The sequence below is a fragment of the Drosophila miranda genome, chromosome 4 (genome assembly GCF_003369915.1).
Source record: "Drosophila miranda strain MSH22 chromosome 4, D.miranda_PacBio2.1, whole genome shotgun sequence".
Taxonomy (NCBI): domain Eukaryota; kingdom Metazoa; phylum Arthropoda; class Insecta; order Diptera; family Drosophilidae; genus Drosophila; species Drosophila miranda.
In genome coordinates, this window is record NC_046677.1 from 18,015,239 (window position 1) to 18,040,793 (window position 25,555).

Sequence of the window (25,555 nt, forward strand, 5' to 3'; positions counted from 1 at the left end):
CCGAGTCCGCCTCCTGAGGCACGCCAGGATCAGGTGTGCTGGCACAGCTGCTCCCTGGAATGATGTACGTACAAGTGAGTATTCGCAGATAGTTTTGAGTTGCAAACGGACATTGTCTTGTCTGGCTGCCTCCCGAGAGCGGCAACATCTTCATTAAAGAAGAGCATTCCCTCGATAATCATGGGTGGATTCGCTGCTCTATTGTACGCAAATCTGCACCAAATTTATGCAAATTGAAATTCCATAGCAACACCTGGAACACAGATCACACACACACACCAATGGGCACACAGATGAGCAATTGTTTCAATGATGAATGTGCTGTGGGATTGTGCCACAAACGGAACCAAGCCCGGTCTGCCCAGACATCTTGGCGCGGACAAAACTGTAGCAATACTCAGACACCACACACATGGTCCATGCCCATGCCCATGCCCATGCCCCTTCCACGCCGAAGAGACCGAAGAGACCGAACAGACCAAGTGGCAAGGTGTCAGTTCTGGGAAATCTGCTCAGCGGGCAAACAATGCTCGCGCAGCGGGGGCCCCGGCCAGCCCCTGGCTTTGGCTTTGGCTTTGGCCAGAAGGCAGGAAAATTGTTATGGCCATGGCTGCTCCTTGGTGACAATGACAATGGCCAATGCCATGGCCATGACCAGCCATCCAGCCAGCCAGGCAGGCCACAAAGAAGCGCAGACAACATTATTGTCATCGCTCGATGTAGTCGAAAGTAGTCCAGTGGGCTGTGGGAGAATCCTCCGGCAGCGCTCCAATTTGGCTCTCGGCTCCACTCACTTATTCTTCTTCCCACAAGCAATTTGCATATGCAGGCTGCTGGCTGCACTTGGCATGGACTCTGCCTTTATTTATTTAGTAAATGTTGATGATTTTGCATATTCTCTGATGTGCCTTCCAGTGTTGGGCAACGGCTGAACCTGTTTTCCACACTTGTTATTCTTTGAGCGCAAGACGAGACAGGGTTCGATCCTGTGACCCTTGGAACAATGCCAATCTGCGGGAGTTCTGCGAACGGAAACGGAATGCTGTACAAATAAATTAGGAGTGAGAACAACAATCAGGCTTCTAGGTGTAGGTGTAGGTGTAGGTGTCTCATTTGAAAGAGTGTCAACCTACTTCCGCCTGTCTGGGGATCGATTCTGGCGTAAAAGGAGACCATGCAGGTGTTCCTCCTCATGCCTTTGACTCTTCGTATTAATTGCTGTCTAAAATACTAATAATTGAAACATTTCGCTGGCTGTTAGCCATTTCCATAGGCCAAACAGATCGCTTCCTGCGGATCGGCATCGGGCTAACATTTTCAAATGCCCACGCCCACTTAAGTGCGGCTTCGGAGAAAACCAGTAGCAACTGGCAAATGGCTGCGAGGCTGCTGCAATCAGAGCCATCACCGGTCCACGTCGTCGTCGTCGTCGTCGTCGTCGTCATCATCATCATCGTAAAACGTTGCCATGGCCAAGATTGATCATCGGGCCGGGTCGGGCAGACTCTTCTCATCCATTTTTTTTCGCTTGGCTCTGCCTCGGCTTGCCCAATCAGCCACACCCACAAGATGTGCAACGCTCATATTAAAATGGCTTAAAAAGGCAGGCCAGCGCTGAAAGTGGCAACACACAATAACAGCCAGAGCCTCGCAGATCTCTAAGATGCCTCGCTTCCGTTCCAGCTGCAAGGTGTGTGGTGTGGCAGCAACAAAACGAAAAGCCAAACAGTAGCCTGCCACTGGCACTGGAACTGGCACCGCCACCGAAGCGCAACAATTGGCAATTTCATTTGCTGCTCCCCGAAAACGCAGCTCCAACAGGTACGCAGAGCAAACGACAGCTTGTTGGCCACCATACGATACAGTAGAGACTGCCTTCGACGAACTCCCCATCTGAGATGCGAGAAGGGGATGTGCGGTTCTCTTTGGGTTGTGTTTCCACGGTGCCACAACTTTCTACGACTGCTACGACACGCTGTGATCTCTATGAATGGCTGGCTGGGAGGGAGTAGAGGAGCTGGTGCCGGTGCTGGTGGTGCTACATCATCGTCAAACCCGTCGAGTTGCGACTTCGATTTCCTGTGCGCTGCATTTGACGTCTCGCAGGTCACTTGCCACAAAACGCTGGGCTGCGCCTGGCTGTGGCAGCATTCGTAATTGCTCCGAAAGGAAATTTCCATATGATAATATTTATTCGCTGGAATATGCCTCCATCTCACCGACTCACCGTATCCGTCCCGTCCCGTCCGTTGGATGTCCCTTACACGCCTGCGCTCCACGCAGCCACTCCGTTTGCCTGTTGGTCCGCTGTTGGTTTTCTTGTCTATTTGACACTGCGCAGGCGGCGAGGATGCTCTGGCTCTGGCTCTGGCTCTGGCTCTGGCCCTGTCGCTGGCTCTGTCTCTGTCTCTGGCCCAGATGTGTGGGTGGTCGTTTGAATGGCCTGCCTGCCAGCCTGTGCCGACTGTGGCTCTTGCCCCTGCGCTCCGGCAGTCAGTTTCGTGTTCGCAGTTTTATTTCCATTTTCCATCTTTCCACAAACTGCGCACTCAGTCGATCACAAAGGCCAATGCTTCCACTTCTTCATCGATTTGAGTTTTATTATCTGGTTGGCATTTTAGTTGAATTGTTAGCTTAGTTTATGCGGCCGACTCTAGCTCTGCTCCTTGCAAATGGAAATGGAAATGGCAGGCGGAGTGGGGAGCCCGATGGAGCCGGGCCGCTGCCTTCGCCTCCATGTGTGGATTATGCAAGTGCGGCTGGAATGGGTGAAATCTGCATTTTTAACTGTTGGGTGGCATATTACACGATGCGAGTGCCACCAGGGAAGCGCATCTGCACATTCATGGCGGAGCATCACACAGATGTGGGAGTACAATTCCTTCTAAGATCCCCAGATCCCATTTCCCAGCTGAAAGAACGCACGATAGTAGCGTAGATTCTTCTTTTTTTTTTTTTTTTGTCTCTTTTAATTAAATTACGACTATAATAATTATCATGAGATGCAACACAAACAAACAGTGGGAAGGGGTGGCTGGGACGTTAGAGTTGTTTAGATTACCTGCCAGTGTTGCAAAGCGAAGACTGTTTGCTGTTTTTGAATGGAAAACTATAGAAAACAACAATTTAATCCGTTGCGGTTCCATCTATTATTTTGGAGCATCTATGGAAATCTTTTCAAAGCTTCGACTATATTTTATTACCATCTATGGACATATTTTTCAAAGCTTGAAATATATTTTATTCGTTATTAAAGTGCAAATTCCCCACAGCCGATATATCGGTGCTGTATATCGATTGACAAAGTGAAACCACAACTGATGTGCCGTCTGAAGTTTCACTATTAGAATAGAGTTTGAATTTTTGTGACCTGGCAGCTTGCACCTTGCATCTGTGGCAAACTAAGTGCCCGAGGGACACACACCCGCAGCAGCAGCAGGCGGCACCCCTATGGGCAGGCAGGCGTAGGGTAAGTTGAGGAATTAACAAACTAAAAAATAAACAGGTAATTAGGTCAACGCCTCCGTCGACTGTCGACTGTCGCCGGCACGCGTAATGAACCTGTTCGGGAGCAAGGGTTTCGTTCCTCAGACACGACATAGGCAGAGACAAAGACAAAGACAAAGCCAAAGCCGTCACCGAGCACCTTGACTAGAATTTCTAATAAATTTCTAGCCATGTTACAAACACGTCAAAACAACACGCGCCTGCCTGCTGCGGCTGCGGCTTCTGCTCCTGGCCTGCGCGTGGTGTATTTAGTATGCGCCCAAGCACCCTCATCCTCGTGGGCCGAGGCCGAGTCTGTCTTGGCCACGATATGCTAGGCTGGGCATGATCTTTAGGGCCAGAAGTTGAAGTTCAGTGGTGCACGGAAATGTGCGGGACAGACAGGCGTTGGGCGACGGGCGACGGGCGACGGGCGACAGTCGCGCGCCGCTGTTTAATATCCGCTCACCCCCGGTCGTCGTCTGGGTGGTTATCCTAGGGCTGGGCATTCCATCAGACAGCCTTTCTTTCCATTTGAATAATTAGTTGCTCGTGCCAGAGACTGGCCGGTGGCCAGGCTCACTTGCATTCCTGTGCACTTTGCATAACGTGTCCTTCTCCTGTTGCCCGTCTGCCGGGTGTGGCAGGTTCGGCTGGGTGGCCACTGGAGAGGAACAAGTGCTAGGACAGGGCAGTGGGCCGTATGAAGATGTGCGGTCGGTCAGGGGGTGGACGCACTCGACCGGTAAGGATCATGCTGGCATATGTCTCCTTTTCCGGCGATGGTGCAGCAGGCTCGTGCCAAGAACTAGCACCTGGACGGATGGATAGTTCTAAAGAACTTATAAACACCTTTCTCTTTGCAGATTCGAAGCTTGAAGATTCTTGTTATTGGTTCCTGAAAGCGTTTCTGATAAGTAAAACAAAACAAATGAAATCTTTGAGATGTTCCGCACACTAAACAAATTTATTTCTAGATTCTAGAGCATGTCGGCGGGCCCCGACAAAGTTCCTCCAGGCAACCCGGGACTCCTGAAGAAGAACCCCAAACATAAGGGGTACTTTCGACGAAACAGCATTCTGACAAAACTGATGAAACACATGGCCCTGCGGGGAGAGCCGGGACAGAGATACAGCTTCGAGAACAGCAAGGGCTTACTTGACACCTTTCTGAAGGCACTGAAGATATACATGAAGACCGCCTTGAAGGAGATCATAGAGCGGTGCGAGCACCGCTCTGCCTATCGTTTCCACGAGAATATTCGCTACAAGTTGGTTTACGATATCAAGGCCAAGATGGAACGCCTCGACGAGAGGGATCGGCTGGAGCATTGCCTGTCGGATGACGACGACCAGATCAAATTTGTGGTACCCTCCACGGACTTCCGACTGGGCCTAGCCAGGCGCCTGACGACGACCAACAACACGGCCCTGAATGCCATCGGACTGCGGATGCACCAGGCCCCACCCCAGGCACACTCCACACTCCCTAGTATGGCAGTGGAGCCGCGATCCCAGCCCCAGCCCCTGCGGTCAGCAGCTAAGCGTTGCAAGTACATCTGCGTGGCCGATGTGATTCAGTTCCTGAAGGACGACAAGCGCTATGCCCAGACGAGGATGCTCATCGTTGCCAATTCCAATTACGAGTTCTAGGGCGGACTCTGAACCCCAATTCAATTGCAGCCATTTTGGGTTCAATGAACTTCCTCTTTCAATAAATCTCAACCGAAGCCCAAGGAAACAGGTGGTGTGCTGTGTCCTTTGTTCGCCAGCACTTGGCATTTCAATGGATCCCATCCCCGATCGAGGGAAACCCATGCACCACATGCACTTTGAACTTGTGTGTCGCGACGACAAAGCGGAGTACTCAAAGGAATTTCCGGCGAGACAGGAAGCATATGCGCATTGGGCATTGCGCATGCGCCGCAGTGCGAGCGCGGTCTTTGGTTTCGGATAGGAAACGTGATGCTATCAGCTCGACTCATTATGCTAAGTACTGGCAATAAAATCAAAGCGCACGAGGGCGACACATCTCATCGAACTTCAATTGAAGCCGTGCGCCAGCTCTGCCCGCTCACGTACCAGGCCGAGACATGCCGGAGGATCGTGCTAGGAACTCTTTGTTGTGGCATTAATTTCCATGTAATTGTGGGCACTGGCCTTTCGAATGGGCTGGAGCTGGAGCTGGAGTGATTAAAAATGCATTGGAGCTTGGAATATTTGAATATTCTGTCTATGGATTGCCCGGAACACCTCTTTTCGGGTTCACATTTGATCTTATACGTGTACGATATGATATATATATAGAACCCATTCTAATCTTTCGATATCCACAAAAACTGTACCTCTTCATAGACAAAATAACTGTTAGATAAGTGCCTAATGTTTAAACGAATTTCAAGTGGGTCTCATCGGCAGGGGCACCACCTGTCGGCGGCCGCAAAGCTGTCCAACCACCCCTATCCCGATCCCTAGTCTAGCACCCTCTCTACAGGTTACATGTTGCAACATTAACTCAGGCATATATCCCTTTTTCAAGGACTCGGGGAACAGCTGCCGCCTGCAGGAAAATATCGAGCGAGTGCGCTGTCAGGCGTAAACTTGACAGGTACTCTGGTGGCAGGAAAAGTTCTCCCCCATCGGTCCCGACACACAGTCCAGGAAAAAACCACCCCAAAGTTGCCGCTGCCACTTGAGTGTAGATCGGTTTTCCAGCCGGAAGGAGGCAGGAGGCAGGAGGCAGGAGGCGACTTGCCACGTATGCAAGGTGTATTTGAACAGAGGGCCGAGGAACCTGGCGGCCCAGGCGGCCCTGGCAGGAAGGCGAATTCCAGCACATACAACGCCACCCGACACACTCGACAGCTATCCGTTAGGGTTCCTATATTATCATATTTGTATAGCAGGAACACACAAAGAGTTGCTTTTGTGCGTCTGAGGCTCTCGATGAAGATTGTGTTGCACCTTTTTTGCATAACGTTCCGTTCTGTTCGGTTCGGATCGGTTCTGCTATGCTATTCTCTATACGGATATGTGTCCCGTCATCATTGTATTAAAAAAGACGAGCCAGGGCTCTTCTTCATTGAGGTAGCAGCTGTGCCAATACACCGCCCGGCCACCAATTGAGCCCCGACCAGCCCTGACGTTGGGGGACCCGGGAAATCGGAATTGATTGGAGCTGCGCGTGTTTGCCTGCTGATAAGGAACCCATCAGGTGATGGAGCCCATAGTGCCGTCTTGAATCGCTCTTACGGTCGTGTATTTGCATACTCGTATGTACATGTAATTTTATTTGTCTAACCATTTGAGTAACCTCAATTGTCGAAGGCCAGGCTCCTGGGGAGCTTCAGTTTACACGTGTCCCGTCCATGTGATAGTGGTTTGGGTGGCCCACAAATGTAAGTCCCTAATATTTCGAGGCTGTGTAGAAAATACGAGGGATACGAAAAAATTGTATAGTCTTCAGATGTGTAATAATTTGGATTTCTTTCCCGATTTCCCGGACTATTGTAACCTTGCAGAAGATAATACATACCTTGGTGCCATGGTATGATTTCCGAAAGATGTATGCCTCAAAAATATACAAGAAGGAGGCTTTACTTAAATGGATATTTTTGAGCATTTTACGGAACATTGAATGCAAATGATAGTGCAAAAAATAGTAGGGTTTCCTGGTCTGTTCAATATTTATACACAAGTAAGCATCTCCTCCGTAGATGGCTTATTTCTCAGAACAGATAGATCATAAGCTGATGAATTGTAAATTGTCGGGTATATAAAATCAATTTAGTTCCTCTTGCCCCATAGCTGGCAGCGCAGCTCCGTTTCTAATCCGCAACAGATGCTGCCACCTCTCGTCCGCCGCTCGGAGCCGACACCAGTGGGCACTCACAAAAGAAGCAATAAAAACACATGGACACGTAACGATTGGTGCCGCTACAGACGCTACAGGCTTTGGGCTGCGGCTCCTCCAACTGCTGCGTGGCGCATTAGAGCTGGAAGCGGCCCAGGGTAACACAATTTATGACTTTATTAACTCCAAAACGCAACCAGGCGGACAACAAAGTGTTAAGCCAGGCCTGGGCCTTTGCCTGCGCCTGCGCCTGCGCCTGCGAAGACCGCGTCGAGGCGATGAAGTTGTGTAAATGAAATTAATCTTCAATAGACACAGGGCAATAAACGAAGCTCGGCGGCATCCGCAGCAGCCTCTGCCGTCTCTGCCATTAGTCATTAAACAATTTTCCACTGAAGCAACCGCTTCCATCTCCATCTCCAAGCTGTAACTCCATATGCAACTCCTGCTCCTTCAACTTCCCCTTCCCCTTCTCCTGCTGCTGCTGCTGCTGCTGTTGGTGCCGCAGTTGCTGCTGCGTATTTTGTCAGGTGTCATAAAAACCGAATTTATTGCGCATGCGCGGCGGCCGGTGAGCTCCGAATCCGATGCAAGGCTTCAGCATTTTGTTACAGTTTTTCATTTTTATTATTTAATTTTCTCGCTGCCAGCGCATAAATCAAGATGCGTGCGGGACTGAGGTGACAGCACTTTAGGGCACATAAACACACATCAGCATCAGCATCAGCGGCGACAATAGCAGCGGGTCGGCTTTGGGACCGGCACTGGAGAGCAGGTTGCTGGAATTTTAATTAAATGGAACGCGATCGGTGCTGCGGCGAGGCTTCAGAACTAAAGGAAGGCTGCTGGACTTTCTTCTACAAGTCACACATTGCGACAAAGTGAAGAATTCGGCATACACTTTGCATGTGATAAAAATTAGGTCGTCGGCTTAGTGGAGGGATAATTTTTAATCGACATCCACAGCGCTGATATCTAAGAAAGTGATGGGTTAAAAATATAAATATGTGTCCATACAATGGCTATACCTGGAGATCAATCAAGACAAAGTTGTTCCTTAAACTTGGGAACTTTTTTTAAAATTTTTTAAAACCTAATTTCTTAAATTTTTACGAATTATGAAAAATCTTCTAATTTCTAAATTACATTTTGGAATTAAGTAAATACTCACATTTTAGTTATATTATATACAATAATATATGTATGTATAGTATTTATATATATCTCTCTGTTATAAAAAAAAGTTTTGGGTGTTGCTTAAGCGAGTGAGACGGGGGTTGGCAGGCCCTTGCCCCGTAGTGTATATTGTATATGATATACATACATATGTATGTATATTTGGTAATACTTATATGGGACTTTTAATATTTTCGGTTACTTTATAGCTAATTCAAGCACTGAGCATCCATGACGAACAATTCATAGAAAACTGTTGTTCTCAAAACTATTCCTGCTTATAATGAAGCCGTTTTAGGCCCTACGTCCTACATCCTCTCGTACATTGTGAACATTTAGGTCTTTCCCACCAACAAACTCCGCATACACTGAATACTGAATACAGAATTTGCAAAAAAAGGCAAGAATCGTTCCCAAAAACTTGAATTTCACACGCTGCCGCCTGCGGGTGTTCCTTCTTTGCCGAAAAAACGAGCACGTAATGTGGTCGATGCTGCTGCCGTTGGTGATGCTGCTGCTGCACTTGTTCCCACAAATTCCGAGGCATAGGCCATTTCCATGAATGCCAAACAAGCAGAAATTTCACACTCGCAAGTGGAACACAAAAACTACATGTCCATGGACATGTACGGACCTGAATGGACGATTGAACCTGCCAGCGAGGGCCCTGAGAAACCTCCACCGCAGAGCGGGACAGAGACAGCGACAGAGCGACACAAGCAACGCTCGATCTCAATTCCGATTCCATGCGATCGCAGGGAAGGGCAAAGCAGACACGAACCGAACCGAACACAACCGACACGACCCGAGCCGACCAGGCATCAGCATAATCAACAAGATCACGCATCAAACGAGACGACAGCCGCATAAGAATGCAAACATTAAGAGATTTTATGCGAGTCTGTTCACATGCCAAAAAATTGGTGGAAAAAAAAGCGAAACAAAGGGGAACCTGAACAAAACCGAACAGGTACACAGGACGATTATCCTGTCATTCACTTGTTGCTCGCACAGCAAGCAGCCCAGAACTGGAAGCAAGAGGCTGGCCTCTCAGGCAGTACGAAACAGGTAGAAAGGAGCTGTGGCTGTGGCTGTGGCTGGGGCTCTAGAGCTGAAATTTCAGCTACGCTTCCTGCAGATGAGGTGGTCCTGCCCGTACTCCCTTTGACGCTGGTCGGCGTGAGAACCTGTTTCATGCCCACTCCCAACTCCCCAGCTCCCAGCTCCCCTCCTCCACCGCAAAGGCCAATTTCGTTTTTCGGCTCTCGATGCTAATCTCTGGCGCAAATTTTCAAAAATTGTTTGTGTGTTTTAATAGACCACAACTGGGTCGGTGGAGCGGACATTTCGTGTTTCTCGATAATTTATTACCGTTGCCCGAATCGGCAAAACGGTCCGCTCCAGCCACTAAGCACTTTTTTATTGTCATATTTATATTTGTGCGATTAGTTTTTTCCTCTCCGTTGGTTTACGATTCTCTATCCGTCTATCCGTCGATCCGTCTTTCCGTTTCAGGGGTTTTGCTATAGCTACGATTTTTAAGCGGCACGCAAAAAATATATTCCCACGCATTTTCAGTTCGTGATATTTTTTGAGGGCTTTTATTTCTTCATTTCTTCGAGAGCACAAATCAAGCGAAAAATGCAAAAAGCGACGTTTTATTGTTCTGTTTTTGTTTCGGACTGTTTCGAATTCGGAAATGGAAAGGGCAGGGGGTGCTACTCGAAAATACTAGGAGCCAAGACCTTCGATAGCTTCCTCTCTCCATTTCTGACAGAATTCCCTCAAATCTTCTTTTACTTTCTCTAGGCAAAAACTGTGTTTTTTTCTGGCCAATCATTTCCTATACAACTCGAAGCTCAGTGGCCAAGTGACAGATACAACAATTGTCCATGCCACCATGATCTCTACCCATTCCAGCCATCCAGCCATCCAGCCATCACAGCCCCCTTACCGCTTAAATGACATGCAAAACAGTTGACATTACATTTAAGCAGCCAGAGCCAGAGCCAGAGCAAGGAGAAATATAAAATAAAATGAAATTGCTTAAATTGTTGGCCATAAATCAACGGCAGACACCGAGGAGGAGATCAAGATCCAACGAGACCCAAAAAATACACAAAACAGAAAAAGAAACCAAACCAAAAACCAAAAATCTTGCTTTGCTCGATTTCACTGCCAAAACAACAGGCAAACAGACAAACACAAAGCGAACTTCACCTGTTCGACGTACAGACAATGCTCCAACCAGGTGACAGGCATGTCCAGCACCAGCAGCACCATCGGGCATGTCTCCAGGAGGGGGCACTGGCACTGTTGACAAGTACCGAGAGGCAAGCGACTCAATTGCGGCACTTGTCGCACGACACTTCAGCTTCAGCAGCAATAAGAGACGGGTATAGAGGAAGCAGCAGAGACACGGCCACGGAGAAAGGAGAGATGGGAGATGAGAAAACACTGAAAATAATCAAAAATCCGGACCGAGTGAGTATGTCACTTTCGGGGGAGTCGCAAGACCATTCGGGGCATGACAAGACACAAAACAAAAAAACAAAAACAACAACACACAATTTTGATTTCTTCACGTTGCATTTACATTATGGGTATATGGCTTTGGGGCCTCTGTTTCCTCGGGTTTCACTTACAGGGTAGGTCTGTCGTCTGGCCGACACGTCCGAGAGTCGCGGACACGATAAGCACTAAATGACATGGAGCAGGGCCGGACCGCGTCTGGGCCAGGCTCTCTCGTTCGCATTATGAGTTAGCAGTTTAACAACGAGATCATCTCCTTCTGCCTGTCTGGGCAGGCGATCTGGACTCAAGATTTAATCGCCGGCGACTCGCGGCAAAGCATCTCCTTAATTGTGCGGCATCCATATTTTCACTAATTAAACGCGGCCGCAGAAAGGGCCAGAAAGCCTTTGCTAAAAATGAAATTTCATCTCAGTTTGTTTAACAAATTCGCTGACATGAGCCGCCGACAGCAGAACAAAAAGATACAAACAGCAATCATGAATATAATAATCATGAAAGGCAAGACCTAAGCAACGAACTTGCCGCACACTTGACCCCCATATGGGCGGGAACAATGGCTCTGGAATCGGATTTTAGCCGCTTTCCCGCCGAAAGAAATTAAGCCGAAATTTCAATTCGCACTTGGGCCACACACAGACCCACCACACAATGGCAATAGGCTTTCTCTGATTCACTGATTCTCTGATTCTCCGCTTCTCTGCGTCTCTGCTCAAATGGCAAATCAATAGAAGTACACTCGGATCAGCTATACTTTTCCTTTTCCACAGTACCTGTTCGGGCCTGAATGCCGCCGATCCGTTGCACGGGTAATTATTTGTTTGCCAAAACAAAGCCGAGCGAGAGATTGTGGAATTTTTTGTCGCTCCCAGAAGTGCGTGTGAACTGGCTCCATCTCACCGTGACTCTCCCTCCCCGACTGTCGCAGATTCATTTGGAAATTGTTCCGCCAACGCCCACACAACAAGTGCTTGAGTTTCGGCCAACAGGTAGCTACCGGAATTCGGGGAACACCTTTCAATGACAGAGGCGATACCTCTCAGAGACTCAGAGGCTGTTTGCGGTGCTGTTGAATGGATTCTGGTGTGGATTGCACGGGATGGAAGGGGGATAGGAATGGCAATGGGGAGAACTGTTCAGTGAGAAATTACAGGTTGGTTTCCTGTTCTTCACATAGAGAATAAATTCTGAATAAAAACTATAACATTTCAAGGAACATTTTGTACACTTTTGGAAACCTGGGCTCTCCCCTGAAGGACATTAAATTAGAGAAATGAATTAGTTAGCTATTACCCCTAGTTCTATACATTCAACCCCTTCGTTTTATTTCCAAGAAATCTTGAATTGATTTCCATTTGATAAATACAATTTTTAATCTCCTAAACTCATTCCCCCCGCATTTGGCGCCAGTCCACGAAGATTCCGCTCTCATCCTCGTTTGAACTCTTCCCAGTAAGCCATTCAAGATTCCACCGCAATCTCCATACAGGGAGCAGAGAGTGGAGCTATCTCCACCATCTTTTCCATCAAAAAACTGAAAACAAAACCCCAGGCCTGGGCTCCTGTACGCCCGTTTGCGTGCTCTCCTGTTCTCGTCACGTATCTCGGGTATCGGGACTGGCATCTGGGGCAATTAATTTAAACGAACGCTATAATATCTCATTTTTTCGGCCCAAGAAACCGAAAGAGAAAGAGGCAAAACGAGAATTCATAGAAGCAGAGCAGAGCCATAAACCAGCATTTGAAAAGTCATCAGAAAAGTTCAAAAATACATACGAGTAAGCGGAGTGCTGGAGAGCTGCCTCCAGTAGCTTCTGCGAGTATCTCTGAACCGCCCTGAACGGGGTATCCACTTGTTACTGCATTTACAAGTTACTGGGAAATATGATTGAGATCGCTCTGGGCTGCCCGAGTCGTAAAAAGCGGGTTTATTTGGAAATTTAGTTGTAAAAACGTAGCGGACACTAGTGGCCTGCCATATGGCCCCAAGTGTGGCAGGGCAAGTGCCACAAACGCGGCAAGGCCCGGCTCCAAGCTCCTAAAACCTGACACATAAATCTCGCCGGCAAACAATTTAATTTCCAAAACTTGGCCACTAAAAAATTAGACTAAAAACCGTTGACAAGTGTCGTTTCAGCTTCGGTTGGCCAATGGCCAATGGCCAAGATTTCCACTGCAGCGGAAGTCGTCGGTGCCAAGAAGTGGCCAAGAAGTGTCGCCGTCGCAGCCCTGACTCTGACTCTAACTCGGAGCCCCATTCCGATCCCAATCCCGTTCCCGTTCCCGATCCCGCCTCTGATCGTCAGCGTTTTTTTTTTTCTGGCGGTTCGTGCGTCGCCAATGCCGCGCCGCCGCTTCTGTGTCTTTTGTGGCTTTTGTGGCTTTGGCGCGAGTTTGACTAATTAAAGCGCAGACTTTGGGCATTTTTAATTTGTACGCTTGTAAAATGAAATTTACTTTTTTCGTCGAAGACGAAGACTTCGTGCAGCGTGTTTCCTTTTGAACTTTGAAATGGTGCGTGTCTCTCTTTTGGGTGGCAGTGGGGGAGTGGGGTATTTTGAATATTCCAAGGGAAGTGCTTGGTTGTTCTTGGATTATATATCAATAGCTGGAAAAGCAGGGTCCAAATAGGGTAATTTATCGCAATTTTCAGCATATTTTGCCCACAAATGATATGTAGATGGTAAATCTCAAGGATTTAATTCAAGTCCTTCCTTAGGGCACTTCTCCATCCCCAGACGCAGCTGTGGGCCAAGAGCAGAGCTTACTGTTGGCAGAAAGGGTATCTAATCGTTCGGCTCGTGTAGTACCTCCAAAGCGGACCTTGTAGCTTGTGTCTGTGGCAGGTCGTTTGGTGCTTTACGGCCGGGCAACTCGAACTGTTCTCGGTGCTCCGTACAATGTTGTAGCCCACTCTTCCGAGAACCCAACGAATGACCGACGACCAGTTGACCTCGATAGCTCCACGTCTGTGCGTGTGTGTGTCTGTGTCCATCTCCTGTAACCAATTGAGGAGCCACAAAATGTAATGTTGAACATTTCACTTTCAGCCAAAGCCAAAGCCGATGCCCCAACGACATCTTCATCTTTGTTTTTGTGGCCGCAACCAAAAATGGCTGCCATTGTAAATTTTCGGTGGGGGCCTGTGCCTGCGCCTCCGCCTCCGCCTGGGTATGGAAGGTGCAGGTTGCAGGTGCAGCTAAACACATGTTAACTAGAAATGGCAAAGAGGAAGGGGTGGGGGAGGAGGGAGGGGAACAGAGCTCCATGTTGGCGCAAATGTCAAGCTATAAATACCGAATGGGAATTGGAATCGGAGAATTGGCCACAAATGCGTTGTACCCGCTACATATAACGCATATATGGACATGAGTGGTTGTTGCCAGAGCTTTTTGGTGGTTTCTGTTGCTTTCTGGTGGTTTGTTGTATCCACAATTGTACAAATTTCGCAATTGAAATAAAGTTGCACCAAAACGCACTGGGAGCGGGCGGGAGGGGGCGCTCCACAATGGAACTTTTTGGCGGAAGTCTCCGTGGCCATTTGGAGGCATTCAAATTAGGCAGACCCGGGACCTGGGACTGGCAGCCTATTTGCGTCTGCGATGATGTAATTTGGCAATTGTTTTGCCCGGCAAATTAACACATTTTCCCCCTGAAACCGGAGCTGGAGCCGGAGCTGGAGCCTAGTCAATGAGTTAATAATGGCACTGGCTCGAAGGCACTGCAAGAAACCCACAACCCAATCGGTGATACACTATCTAATGCAGCAGAAGTCACTTCTCGCAGTGTATAAAGCCGCTGCTGTGGGTACGGGGTACTTTCACCCACAATGCCAGACAATAGAAACAAAAGTCGTACCTTTTGGTATCATATTTTTGGTTTTCTTTGTAAACAATGACCGTATGAGACCCCCGGCATACCGACTCACCTGCAACAGTTGTTGATGTAACAAGGCCCTGCTGCTCCCCAGCTCGGGGAGAAATCTTGCTGTGAAATGCTAATGAAACTGGTTTGATCTGTCCAGAATGGGAAAAGAATACGTCTCTTCGGGATAATGGAAGAGTGCCACACGCACGGCATAAGTCATTTCGAAAAAGTTCGGCGCATCAAATCGATTAGGTATTACATCCACAGATCTACAGAATATGCATTTCCAGAACTCGAATTTGGTTTTGATTTATAGGCAACCTGCGAGGGCGTCTGGAGGATATTCAATCACTTACAGGAATGTCCGATATTGCATTTCGATACGCTTTCTTGAACACGATCTCTCTGTCTGTCTTTTGGAAACTTGTTCCACTTCCATTGGAACCCTCGTGTATCAGAGCTCGGCCCCCAGGGTGCCATCAAAACACGTGTAACTCCATAAATAATGTCATTACATGGCAGAAGCCGCGAGGAAACCTAAACCCTATCGCCGCTACCGAAGGCACCACCCTCTCCGGTCCTCCCCGTGCGACAAGGGCTAACCCCAAAATTAATATGCAATCGGAATAATTTATGCACAAAACGCTCAAATTTATTAACACCGCAGTAGCCGAACACGGCGAAATACACGATGGAGCAGAAATTAAAACAGACATTGCCGGAGCGATGGAGCTCCAATGGAGTCGTAGGGGCTCCGATCATAACTCATGTGTCGGAGGGGGAAGAGATTTAGCCTCAACACGTGAGCATTGATTGTATTATTTATAAATAATAATTATGGCAGCCACATGCGGTGGCTGGCGTCGCGACGGTGCAGGGGAAAGTGCAACATCCACTCGACGAAGTCGCAGCATCCGCGGTAGCTAGAAAGTGATTAGAGATGCACGAACGGTCCAAGGCAAGGCGCGAGGGGGAGGTGGCTTTCAAATTTGCTTCTCAGGATTGTCACCTTTCGCCCGAATCCGACTTTCCCCTATTGAGTTTTCGGGGATGTGCTTCTTATTTATGAAATATCCAATCAATTGGCATTCGTTTTCAACACACTGACGGCCCTGGGAAAGTCCTAATCACCACGGATCGTGTGTCTGCGCTATAGGTGGATGCACAAGATGAACGATGCTTCCGTTTCCAATTGGGAATATTCTAATTGGTCTCGTTTGCAGGACTAGTAGAAAAGATCTCTATTGTGGTACTCGCTGGTTCAGGGATACTCCCTGTAAAGTCGGCTAAATGTATGTAACAGTCAGAAGGAAGCATTTCTCAGCCATTAAGTAAATATATTCTTGATCAGCATCAAAAGACCTGTCCACACAGCTTAGTCTATCTGTTCTTCGACCCGAAGAGCCCTAAGATCAGGCAGATGGCAGATCAGAGACTATAAGAGCAAGATCGGGTAGATTTTTTGGGCAGGCTTTCATAAAGAAATATCTTATACACCAGGTTATTGAATCCGATTGTGATCAGGTTATTAAGGCCAGAATTATTCAAGAAAAGGCAAAACGTACCCCCAAGCCTAGCCAAGTTTCCCCTTCCGACATCCCTTTTTGGATTAGCTTGAATTTGTATTAATTGTTACCAGTATATGTAAATCTATATATACTATGTATATTCTATAGATATAATCGTACTCCTCTGAGCAATTTTCAATTCAATTTCCATGTATATTTTCCTTTAACGATTGGCTATCTTGGTTTACTCCAGACAACTCAATTTCCTGTCAACTTGCCTCTCATTCGGCACTCTCTGACACGTTCGACATTCATCAAATTCGAAAGGCCGAAAATAAATTGCGTTAAATAGGCATAGCCAGGAGTTGCCGTTGCAGTGGCAGTGGCAGTTGCAATTACAACTGGGGGCAAGTTATTGGGCAAATTTGGCAATTGCAAGGTGCCATTCATCAGCCGAAAAACGGCAAATGAAAACATCAATTCGCGAGTATTTATGCGGCATGAAAAAGTGCGTGTCGTGTCTGGAAAATCAAATACAACCGAAACCTGGCTGTGGCACTTGGCGAGCATTTGGCGTGACATTTCAATTAAAATGCTAATTTCGCAACGGACAGAGAGACAATATCTTGTTAAAGGCTGCCCCCAAATCCAGGCCCAGACCCGTACTCCTTGCCGCTCCTCGGGAGGGTTTAAATTTGGCTGCCGGCTGCCGGTTTGCCGGCAACTATTTAGTGAGGTAAATTACTTTATTAGAGTCGGCCGTGGGCTGTCAAGGCGTGCCACAGAGCCTGGCCTGTGCAAGTGCATTAATCAAGTCCCCACACACACACACACACACACACACACACACACGGGGACACGCATAGCCCACTCTTCGAGGAGCGAATACTCGCACTCACACTCACACTCACACTCACACTTACGCCCTGGCACTCGTGACTTTTCTAAGCTAATTTATCATTTTTCAAGAAGAGAAACCCGAAATTAATGCACTTTCTCCCAGCGCCAAGCCATTCGGTTCTGTAAATCAGTTTTCCTCCGCTCAACGGAAGTTCGAATGCGGCCAGGATCGTCAGAGAGTCAGCCTACAGGCAGTCGGATCAGGCAGCCCTTCACCTTCCACTTCCCAGGCACTTTCCCGCACTTTCCCGCACTTTAATTGTGACACGTGATGGGAAATGGGGAAATGCCTAAACAGTTGCACAAAGCTGAAAAACACTCATGCGAGTGTCTATACTCGAACACATTGAAAGCTGACAATTAATCTCAGCCGATCCACAGCTCGATGCGGAGTCTCCACCGCACTTTCAATTGGCTGATGGCTGAACAGAGGCTGGGTTCGGGCTTCGCGGTTCGGATTGGATTGGAGAAAACTATTTTCAATCTCCAGTTGCTCATTCATGTGGGTGTGGGTGTGGGTGGCAGAACATGAGAGGCAATTAAGGTCGTCGCTGGGTTCGCTTTTCCGCTCTTTCTCCGCCTGGGATGCATGTGTGTGTGTGCCATGCATTATGCATGGATCCCAGGGATAGGGGATTGGCTTTTCCTCAAGCACCTTTAATGGCGATAGTGCAGGTATTTTGGATCCACTTTCAGACATTATTAGGTATTAGGAATATCGTATGTAAATTCTTATCCGTATGATATATCTTTGCCATTGGAAACTACTTCTATATGTGGCAGGTGGTACCATCAAGTGTCCCAATTGACACCAAGTCGAAGCCTGTTACGCAGCCCTGCTGCCTCCCAACCAACCGAGGGGCGCTGCCGAATGACGCGGACATGCAGGAAAGATAAATGTTAGACTAATATTCGAGTAAATCTTGCTAAAAGAACTACAATGCCACCATCCAATGCCAACCAATCGCCTCGTAATCCATTTGTGGGAAACCTGCCACCATCAATGGCCTCATCAGAAATCCTCATTACATTCCAGCGTGCCAGCTTGGGGGAGAACTATAGTAAGTTACTCTGATATATGTATTAAGTATCTGTGTTTCAGATCGCCCGAATGTTTGAATGCTTGCAACCACCCTTCCCCCTTGGGGGTTATGGTTATGCGTGATCCCAATCTGTGCGATTCATCAGAAAATGTTGGGGGAAAACAAACCTGTTACCGGTAACGGCCTCATCTGAAATCCTCATTAGAATCCAATGCCAACTCGGGGGACACAGCAGAGGCGCATATAAAAATTAATCAGGCAAGCGGCGGGGGCAGGCGGGCAGAAAGACCCCACCACGGAGCGACAAATTAACCAAACGAGCCCGAAAACGGAGGCAGAACAAGCAATAAAATCAAACCCAGACACAGCTCCAAAGCTGCCACAACAATGCCAAAAGTTGCAAATGCAAGCAGCGGGACGGCCAGACGGCAAGACGGGACAGACGGAGACGAAACAAATCTCCCCAGCGACAAAGCAAATGAGACCCACTGCGCTCCGAAGCCGAGGCCCAAGGAGTAGGAGGCCAATGGGACAGTTAACCAAACCGGCCACGCCGCTGCTCAAGTTAACCACCGGCCACCGCTGGAGCTGGGCCTCAAGTCGGAGCTGGAGCTGAAGTTGGAGTCGCAGGCGAAGTTAAAGCGAGTGCTGTGCTGCGCTCTTGCAACATGTCAAAATAAATCAATTGATTGATCTTGTTTTATTTATGTCCAATTCAATTTCGATCAATGAGCAGCGCACACGAATGCAGCATGTTAAGCGGGGCGAACGAGATGCGAGATGCCCTGATCCGGAGGGAAGAAGATGTGGACGTGGACGTGGCCCCAACTGGCGCTTAGAGCCAAGGACCCGGGACGCGTGCGTGTAATTATGTGGCACAAAAAAATAAGTAATTCGATGTGGTTCGGCCTTCGTAAGATACTGCGAATATCGATAAGGAAGATATCGAGAAGATGTTCAAAGTTGGGACAGAAAGAATCAGATATTCAGAGAGAGGCAGCCCTATTCTATTTTTCAAACGAACTTTTCTAAGGACCCTTAACTCATTACCAAATCAGATCAAAGATCAAAATTGAACTATCATTAAATATTTTCTAAGGCCTAATTTATTCTTAATTTAGCATAAAATGCAGTTGGAATACCAATTGGGGGGATTCTTTGCTCGAATCTAGGAAGCCAGTTCGTATGTCCAGTGCGCTTTGACCTCATTCAAAGTAGAAAATACTGTGTAATCCACAGTTACAGCTGGCCACTCGTATAACCATGCAAATTTCACCTGCGTCGCGGTCTTGGAAGATTTTCGGCTATCCAGGGCTATCTGCATATTTTGTAATATCCTACTGCACAAAAGCTATTAAATATGTGCATGACATGGCTATGGAAATGCAAACAATAGATGGATGGATGTGTGCAAGAGTTGTGCAGAGAGCTATGGACATGGGCACTACCCATCAGGCCAAAAAGTGATCAAAGATCATATGATGGATATATTTGTTAGAACAGGGATAGATTCTTACCATGCCGGGACTTAATTGTGATTAAAATTGATAGCTACAAGAATCCGAATCTCCAAATAGGCCGCCTCTTGGGGCTGGGTAGGGCCGGGCCGGGTCGGGTAGGGTAGGCTTTTGGTCTCTAGAGCCTAGACCATTGAGTGCAGTCTTTGATGGTCGGGCTTAGTTCCATTCAGCATTCATAACAGCAGAAAACCAGACAGAAACAGAAACAAAAAACAAAAACGGCAAAAGTGCAATTGAATTTTTTTGCATTTCATTCGAAAAAGATCAATAAAAATCAAATAATACCAGAAAACTTGCTCCGACCGTGGGGGGATCAATCACATTTATGCTAATTAAACTTACATAATATGGGGGGGGGGGGGGGGGGGGAGGGTGGCAGTCACAATACCGGTGCCGCGGGAGTATGCCTTGACAAATTCAAATCGAATTTTGTTTTGACAAATTTCGTGTCTGCAGAAAATCGGAAAATGCTTAGATAAGACCCCGTCAGATGCAAGATATACCCGCACCAGATATGTACATACATACATACGTATGTGTGTGTGTGTACTTGGGTGCAGATATAGACAACAGAATGAAATGTGGAAATTTTCTTATGCAGCTCAAATGTTGGGGCGGTGCGGGGGTCCTCTGCCGCTGCTGCTGTCGATTCCGATCCGACTCCATTGTAGCACAATGAACGGCTGTTTCGTGGTTCTTGCACTTTCACTATATTAAAATGCATACCACCTACATTTGTGTTGCTCGCTTTTCTCGCCAAATCGCCAGAGCGCCAAAGCGAGCAGCAGTTCAGTGCCCACCCCACCGGTCGGCCAGATGTCCGATCTGTCCGATTTGTCCGATCTGTTGGATCTGTCGGGGCAGGAATCCGTTAATGCCGTGCATACTGCATAAAGCAGAAGGGAAATTGTTACGGGAAGACGATCAGCTCGGCGCTGCCCGCCACCGATGCCACCGTTGCCACCGTTGCCACCGATGCGGATGCTTGAGCCATTGTTCTACTGCTGAATTGCAAATCGAGCCCATAGTTCTCGCCGTTCCCTCGCCCTCTGCCTCTGCCTGTGCGGCTCCCTCTGCCTTGGAAGCTGCAATTTGCCGTTTGTTGGGGCAGGCAGCAACAGCAACTGTTCTTATTGTGATATTTCTCTGGTTTCCAGTTCAATCAACTCGAATGGTCAACGACTCTCCGGCTGGACACACGTGGGTGTGGAGCGTGGAGACACTCGTTGGCGTGGCCTTGTCGCTCCTCTCCTCCAGGTTGAATGTACCGTTGTGTCTTTGAACTCGCTCGTCTTCTGCCAGGGCGTCTTCTGCTTCTCCAGGGCTATGGCATAATGCCCATCGTCGTCCCCAGACACTCAGACGACGCCGATGAATGAGGCAACGAACCGCTGCTCTGGGCTCTGTGCTCTGGGCTCTGGCTCTCCCAACGAACGCCAGAACGCAAGAACAAAAAAAAAGAAGGAATAAAATAATAAATAAATACCAGTCGAACCCGAAATATACCTGACGCGATCTTCGCATGCAAATCTGTAAAGTTCTCTCGACTCGACTCTACTCGACTCAACTCGACTCGAGAGCAATTAACATTACAAATTTGTCCAGCATTGGGCAAAAGGAAGAGCTTCTTCTGGCCTGGCTCCCGCAAATAGCATCGCATCGCATCGCATCGGCCAGCTCTTTGGGGGGCTGATGCTGATATATGCATAAAGACGGAGACGTGACTTGAATGGGAGCGATCTGATGATCGCTGATGACAAAATCCTTGATCACAACGTTCATTGATCTCCCTGCTCCGATCATGCAGTTCTCGCGGTTTCCGAGATGCTGTTGCCAGGTCGGAATGAGAGTACTGCCACCAAAATGGATACTGGCTGCAGTGGAATAACTTTTACCGATTCTATGGCATCCCTAGAACGGCACACACTTGCAGTTTAGGAAGTTTTTCTTGCAGTGAACTTTGGCTCTTTCCCACCACAGTTTATCGGATGTGGCCAAGTGCCGGCTGATAAATAAATTCTGGCCTTAACTTGCCATATATTTTCATTATGTGCGACACAGAAAGTCGTGTTTTATTTCAACACAAGTGGATTTTAATAATAAAATGTGTCTAATTTGGTACCCACTCGAGCGAGCAGAAAGGAAAACCTGATTGCAGCACCTTTTTACTTTTATTCGCCTGCCCACCACTGCACCACTGCGCCGCCGCACCACTGGCATCTGGGATGTGGATGTGGATGTGGATGTGGCTGTGGTTGGAGTGGACTTTCCATGGAGCAGCCTTCTTCTCGGTGTCGGGATTGTACGTGGTACGTGCGAGGCGTCAATGCTTCATTTCCACTGTCATCTTAAGTTGATTGCAAGTTACGATCGTGTTGACACCCTACCCTACCTGTCTCTCCCTCTCTCTCTCTCTCTCTCCGACTCTCTTGGGCATTCTGCATTTTGCATTGGTAACGGTAATTGCCGTTGCGCATGCGTGTGCGCCGGGGTTGTGCCTCAGTTCGGGTCGGGGTTAATTCCCTGCTCCAGCCATGTGCGGGCGGCTTATTAATCAGAGCTCTCGGACGTTGCACAACTTCGCGAGCATGATTCATGCTTAATTGGCTAACAGACACAGCTCCAGCCATAGACCAGGCCACAGGCCACAGGCCACATCCAGCTGTACGCCGTGCAAATCTCACCCAAGTTGTCAATTTCACAGACATCACATTTCAATCAAACTTCGCCGTGCCATAAATAAACCGCCAAGTGGACAGATCCCAAAACCTGGTTCCACTCCAATCTTTTAAGTCTTTCGCTTAAATTACACATTGTATTTGTAAGTATTTGTGTCTGTGGATTGTGGATTGTGGATTGGGGCTTGTGGTAGTTGCTGCGCACGCCCAACGTTCACATTTTTCCACATGAAATTATGAAGTTACCATGGCAATTAATACGCATGAGCCGGGCTCCAGCCGCACTTAACCAAACGTCGGCGGGTGCTGTCGTCCGTCTCCGACTTGGTCTCCGACTTGGTCTCCGACTCGCTCTCCGTCTCCGTCTCGCATGTCAATTTGATGGCAATTAAGTTTGCTCTAGCTCTGGCTTTGTTTTAATAATAAATTTAATGAGCTGCCAAAAATGGTTGCAAATTTACGTGGCAATTAGCGGGCTAAACGACGACAGCATTGATGGCGACACTTGGCCAAGAGATCGTGTGCTCCGCTGTGCCTGCCTAGGCGGACACTGGACGGTGTATTATTTTGCTAATGAGCGTTACGATTTTTCCCCGAGGCTTGTCCGAGGCTGGTGGCTGGAGGCTGGAGCTGGTGCAGTGTGGCCGCGACACGTCGAGGGTGTGCCGGCCAGATTTTGGAGTGACGGAGTAAGGTTTGGTACTACCCATGCGAGTTTTAGTTAAAATGCTAGATCTATATTTATTTAACCTGAATTTTGGCGGGCAAATATCGCAGATACATTACATATATTTCAGTTAAATTCAAAGATTATTAAAACATTAAAAACAAAGTGTTTGGGACAGTTCCATGCTGGGGCCTTCCACTGAAGTGCTGCATGCCACGTCGTTCGGCATCTGGCTGCCTGCTAGGTAATAGTCTGAGTGTGCTACCCTGCTACCCTGTGTTTCAGAAGTCTGTAGATGGCATGTGTGGGGTTGGCGGATTGTAAGTGTAAGTGTCGGCTTTTGGGAAGCTACTTGGATGGCTGCTCTACATTTGTGGATGGTAGCCGTACTTTGCGCACAGCTCTTCCTTGGAGAGCGTCTGCTCCATCAGATCGGGGTCCAGGTTGAAGAAGCGCGGCAGGATCTTCCATTGGAACTGATTGAAGTAGTTGTACTCGCCGGACTCCTGGAAGCCGTTGTAGACGTAGTTGGGATTGTCGGCCTGTCGGCGGATCCAGAGGCACTCCTTCATGTGGAAGCGCCAGTTGCGGTCGGCCAGCTCGGCGGCGGCCAGCATCTGCATCATGTCGCCGGGGCAGGTGTAGAAGAAGTAAAACAGCAGCTCGGCCTCCATCTGGTGCATTTTGGGCTGCGGCATGCCCTGGTTGGCCATGCCCTGGTCAACGGACAAATTGTTGTTGTAGTCAAGGGGGCCCCAGCGAAGGCCCTGGAATGGTCCGGCAAAGGACGGAAGAAGGTTTCGGGAGCTGGCGGCCATCTGCGTGCTGACAAGATTGTTTTCCGCAAAGGCCATCTGCATAAGATCGCGAGTGTCCTGGGCTACTCCCAGCCTGTGCGCCAGTCCTAGCAGGCCGAATTCTCCTTCATCAACGGGTCCAGGCGGCTTAGGATTTTGACTGGTATGCTCGCATCCAAAAGGTACGCGGCACACGGGCATTCCCGTGAAATGTGTCATGAAGGAGGCACCGATGCTGGCGCCGTCGGATGCAGGCCGGTGCGTGTTTGAGCGTTTGACGTTTGGGGGACTGGGAACTGGAACGGGCTTCCTAGAGGAGCCACTCATTGAGCGCTGTCGCACACCCTCTTGGATGAACTGCTTTGAGAATATGACGCTGACTTCGCAGAGCAGTTCCGCGGCTGTGTGTTCCTGACGACAGCAGGCGGCCTCGGGGATGTACTCGACATTCTGGCCGTTGACATCGAACGAGGAAGTGGAGGTGGAGTCGTTCTCCGTGGAGCCAGACTGGGTTGACGGCTCATCGGTATAGCTGGACAAGGACGATTCCTCTGCTTCAGAGAGGCTGTACTCGGAATTCGGCTGATCGGCCACCAAATCGTCCTCGGTGGAGGCTGTGGGGGACGAAGAAATGTCCAGAGATTCTGGAATGGGTACAGCGACCTCGTCGTCGTCGTCACTGATCATACTCGTCCAGTCGTCGGGCACCGAGGCCACCGAAGGGGGCCTGTTCCCCCCTGGTAGGGCCGGAAAATCCTCTCGGAATATGCTGAACTCGAGTGGCGCCACTGGCGGTGGTGGCACCGCTTTTAAAGGCTTCTCCTTGGCCATGTTCTTCACCACATCCACGTAGAGGATAGGACACTTCGGAATCACTTGGGGGGGCACCGGCAGCAGGTCCGTCGTCTTCCTTGCCATATTGGCGGCGGCGGCCGCTGCAGCTATGGCCTTGGCATTGTGACGCTTCATCCTTGGCGATGCGTAGCGGAGCGGTGAACAGAATTATTTCAGATTCCAAATAACTGAGAAATTTCGACTCCGAATAACAAAAATCAGATGTTTTGTCGGAAAGAAGAAGCAAAAGTCCCAACTGACAGCACAAGCACTGGCTCCACTTTCCAACACTGGCACGAAAAAGTAGCTTGTTTACTGATTTGCCATCCCTAGGCAGTGTCAAATGCAAAATTGCTGAAATTGCTTTGGAATTGTTGATAATAAATGAAAATGTGTGCTGTTGCTATTGCTTTTGGAGTTGGAGCTGCAGTTGGAGACCTGTCTGTCGCTGTGTGGGTGCTGAGGAAATTGCCATAAACCAATTTAAAAGCCAGGGCCATAAATTTGCCAGACGAAATCCCAATAGCATGCCCCAACCGAATCCACCTGCAGCTGGAGTGCAGTGCCATCTGCAAGTGTAAAAACTGGTCAGCGAGTCGGGGAGTATAAGCCATTAACTTAAAATGACACCAGAGTAACATAAATCTCCTCTTTTGCTAGTTGCCTGCTGCACTTAGAGGCAAATGTCTGGAAA

The 25,555-nt window shown here is 48.4% G+C and overlaps 2 protein-coding genes across 3 annotated transcripts; one reads left to right on the plus strand and one right to left on the minus strand.

Annotated features, from left to right (window-relative positions):
* Positions 1-3,293: 3,293 nt before the first annotated feature.
* On the plus strand, positions 3,294-5,227 carry LOC108164265. Of its 2 annotated transcripts, none has more exons than XM_033393962.1 (3): positions 3,294-3,469; positions 4,353-4,403; positions 4,464-5,227. In XM_033393962.1, exon 3 carries the CDS (start codon positions 4,474-4,476, stop codon positions 5,137-5,139), a length of 666 nt encoding a protein of 221 aa, XP_033249853.1. In that variant the 5' UTR covers positions 3,294-3,469; positions 4,353-4,403; positions 4,464-4,473; the 3' UTR covers positions 5,140-5,227. The 2 variants fall into 2 exon arrangements, with proteins under 2 accessions (XP_033249853.1, XP_033249854.1); XM_033393963.1 differs by lacking the exon at positions 3,294-3,469 and adding an exon at positions 4,160-4,231.
* An 18,067-nt stretch (positions 5,228-23,294) lies between these two features.
* Positions 23,295-25,338, minus strand: LOC117185871. Its single transcript, XM_033393399.1, has one exon. The coding sequence runs from the start codon at positions 24,994-24,996 to the stop codon at positions 23,596-23,598; it is 1,401 nt and encodes a 466-aa protein (XP_033249290.1). The 5' UTR covers positions 24,997-25,338; the 3' UTR covers positions 23,295-23,595.
* Between the last annotated feature and the right edge of the window lie 217 nt (positions 25,339-25,555).

Excerpts from the sequence above, each read along its gene's own strand:
- LOC108164265 (XM_033393962.1), top strand. The coding sequence starts at position 4,474 with ATGTCGGCGGGCCCCGACAAAGTTCCTCCAGGCAACCCGGGACTCCTG.
- LOC117185871 (XM_033393399.1), bottom strand. The coding sequence starts at position 24,996 with ATGAAGCGTCACAATGCCAAGGCCATAGCTGCAGCGGCCGCCGCCGCC.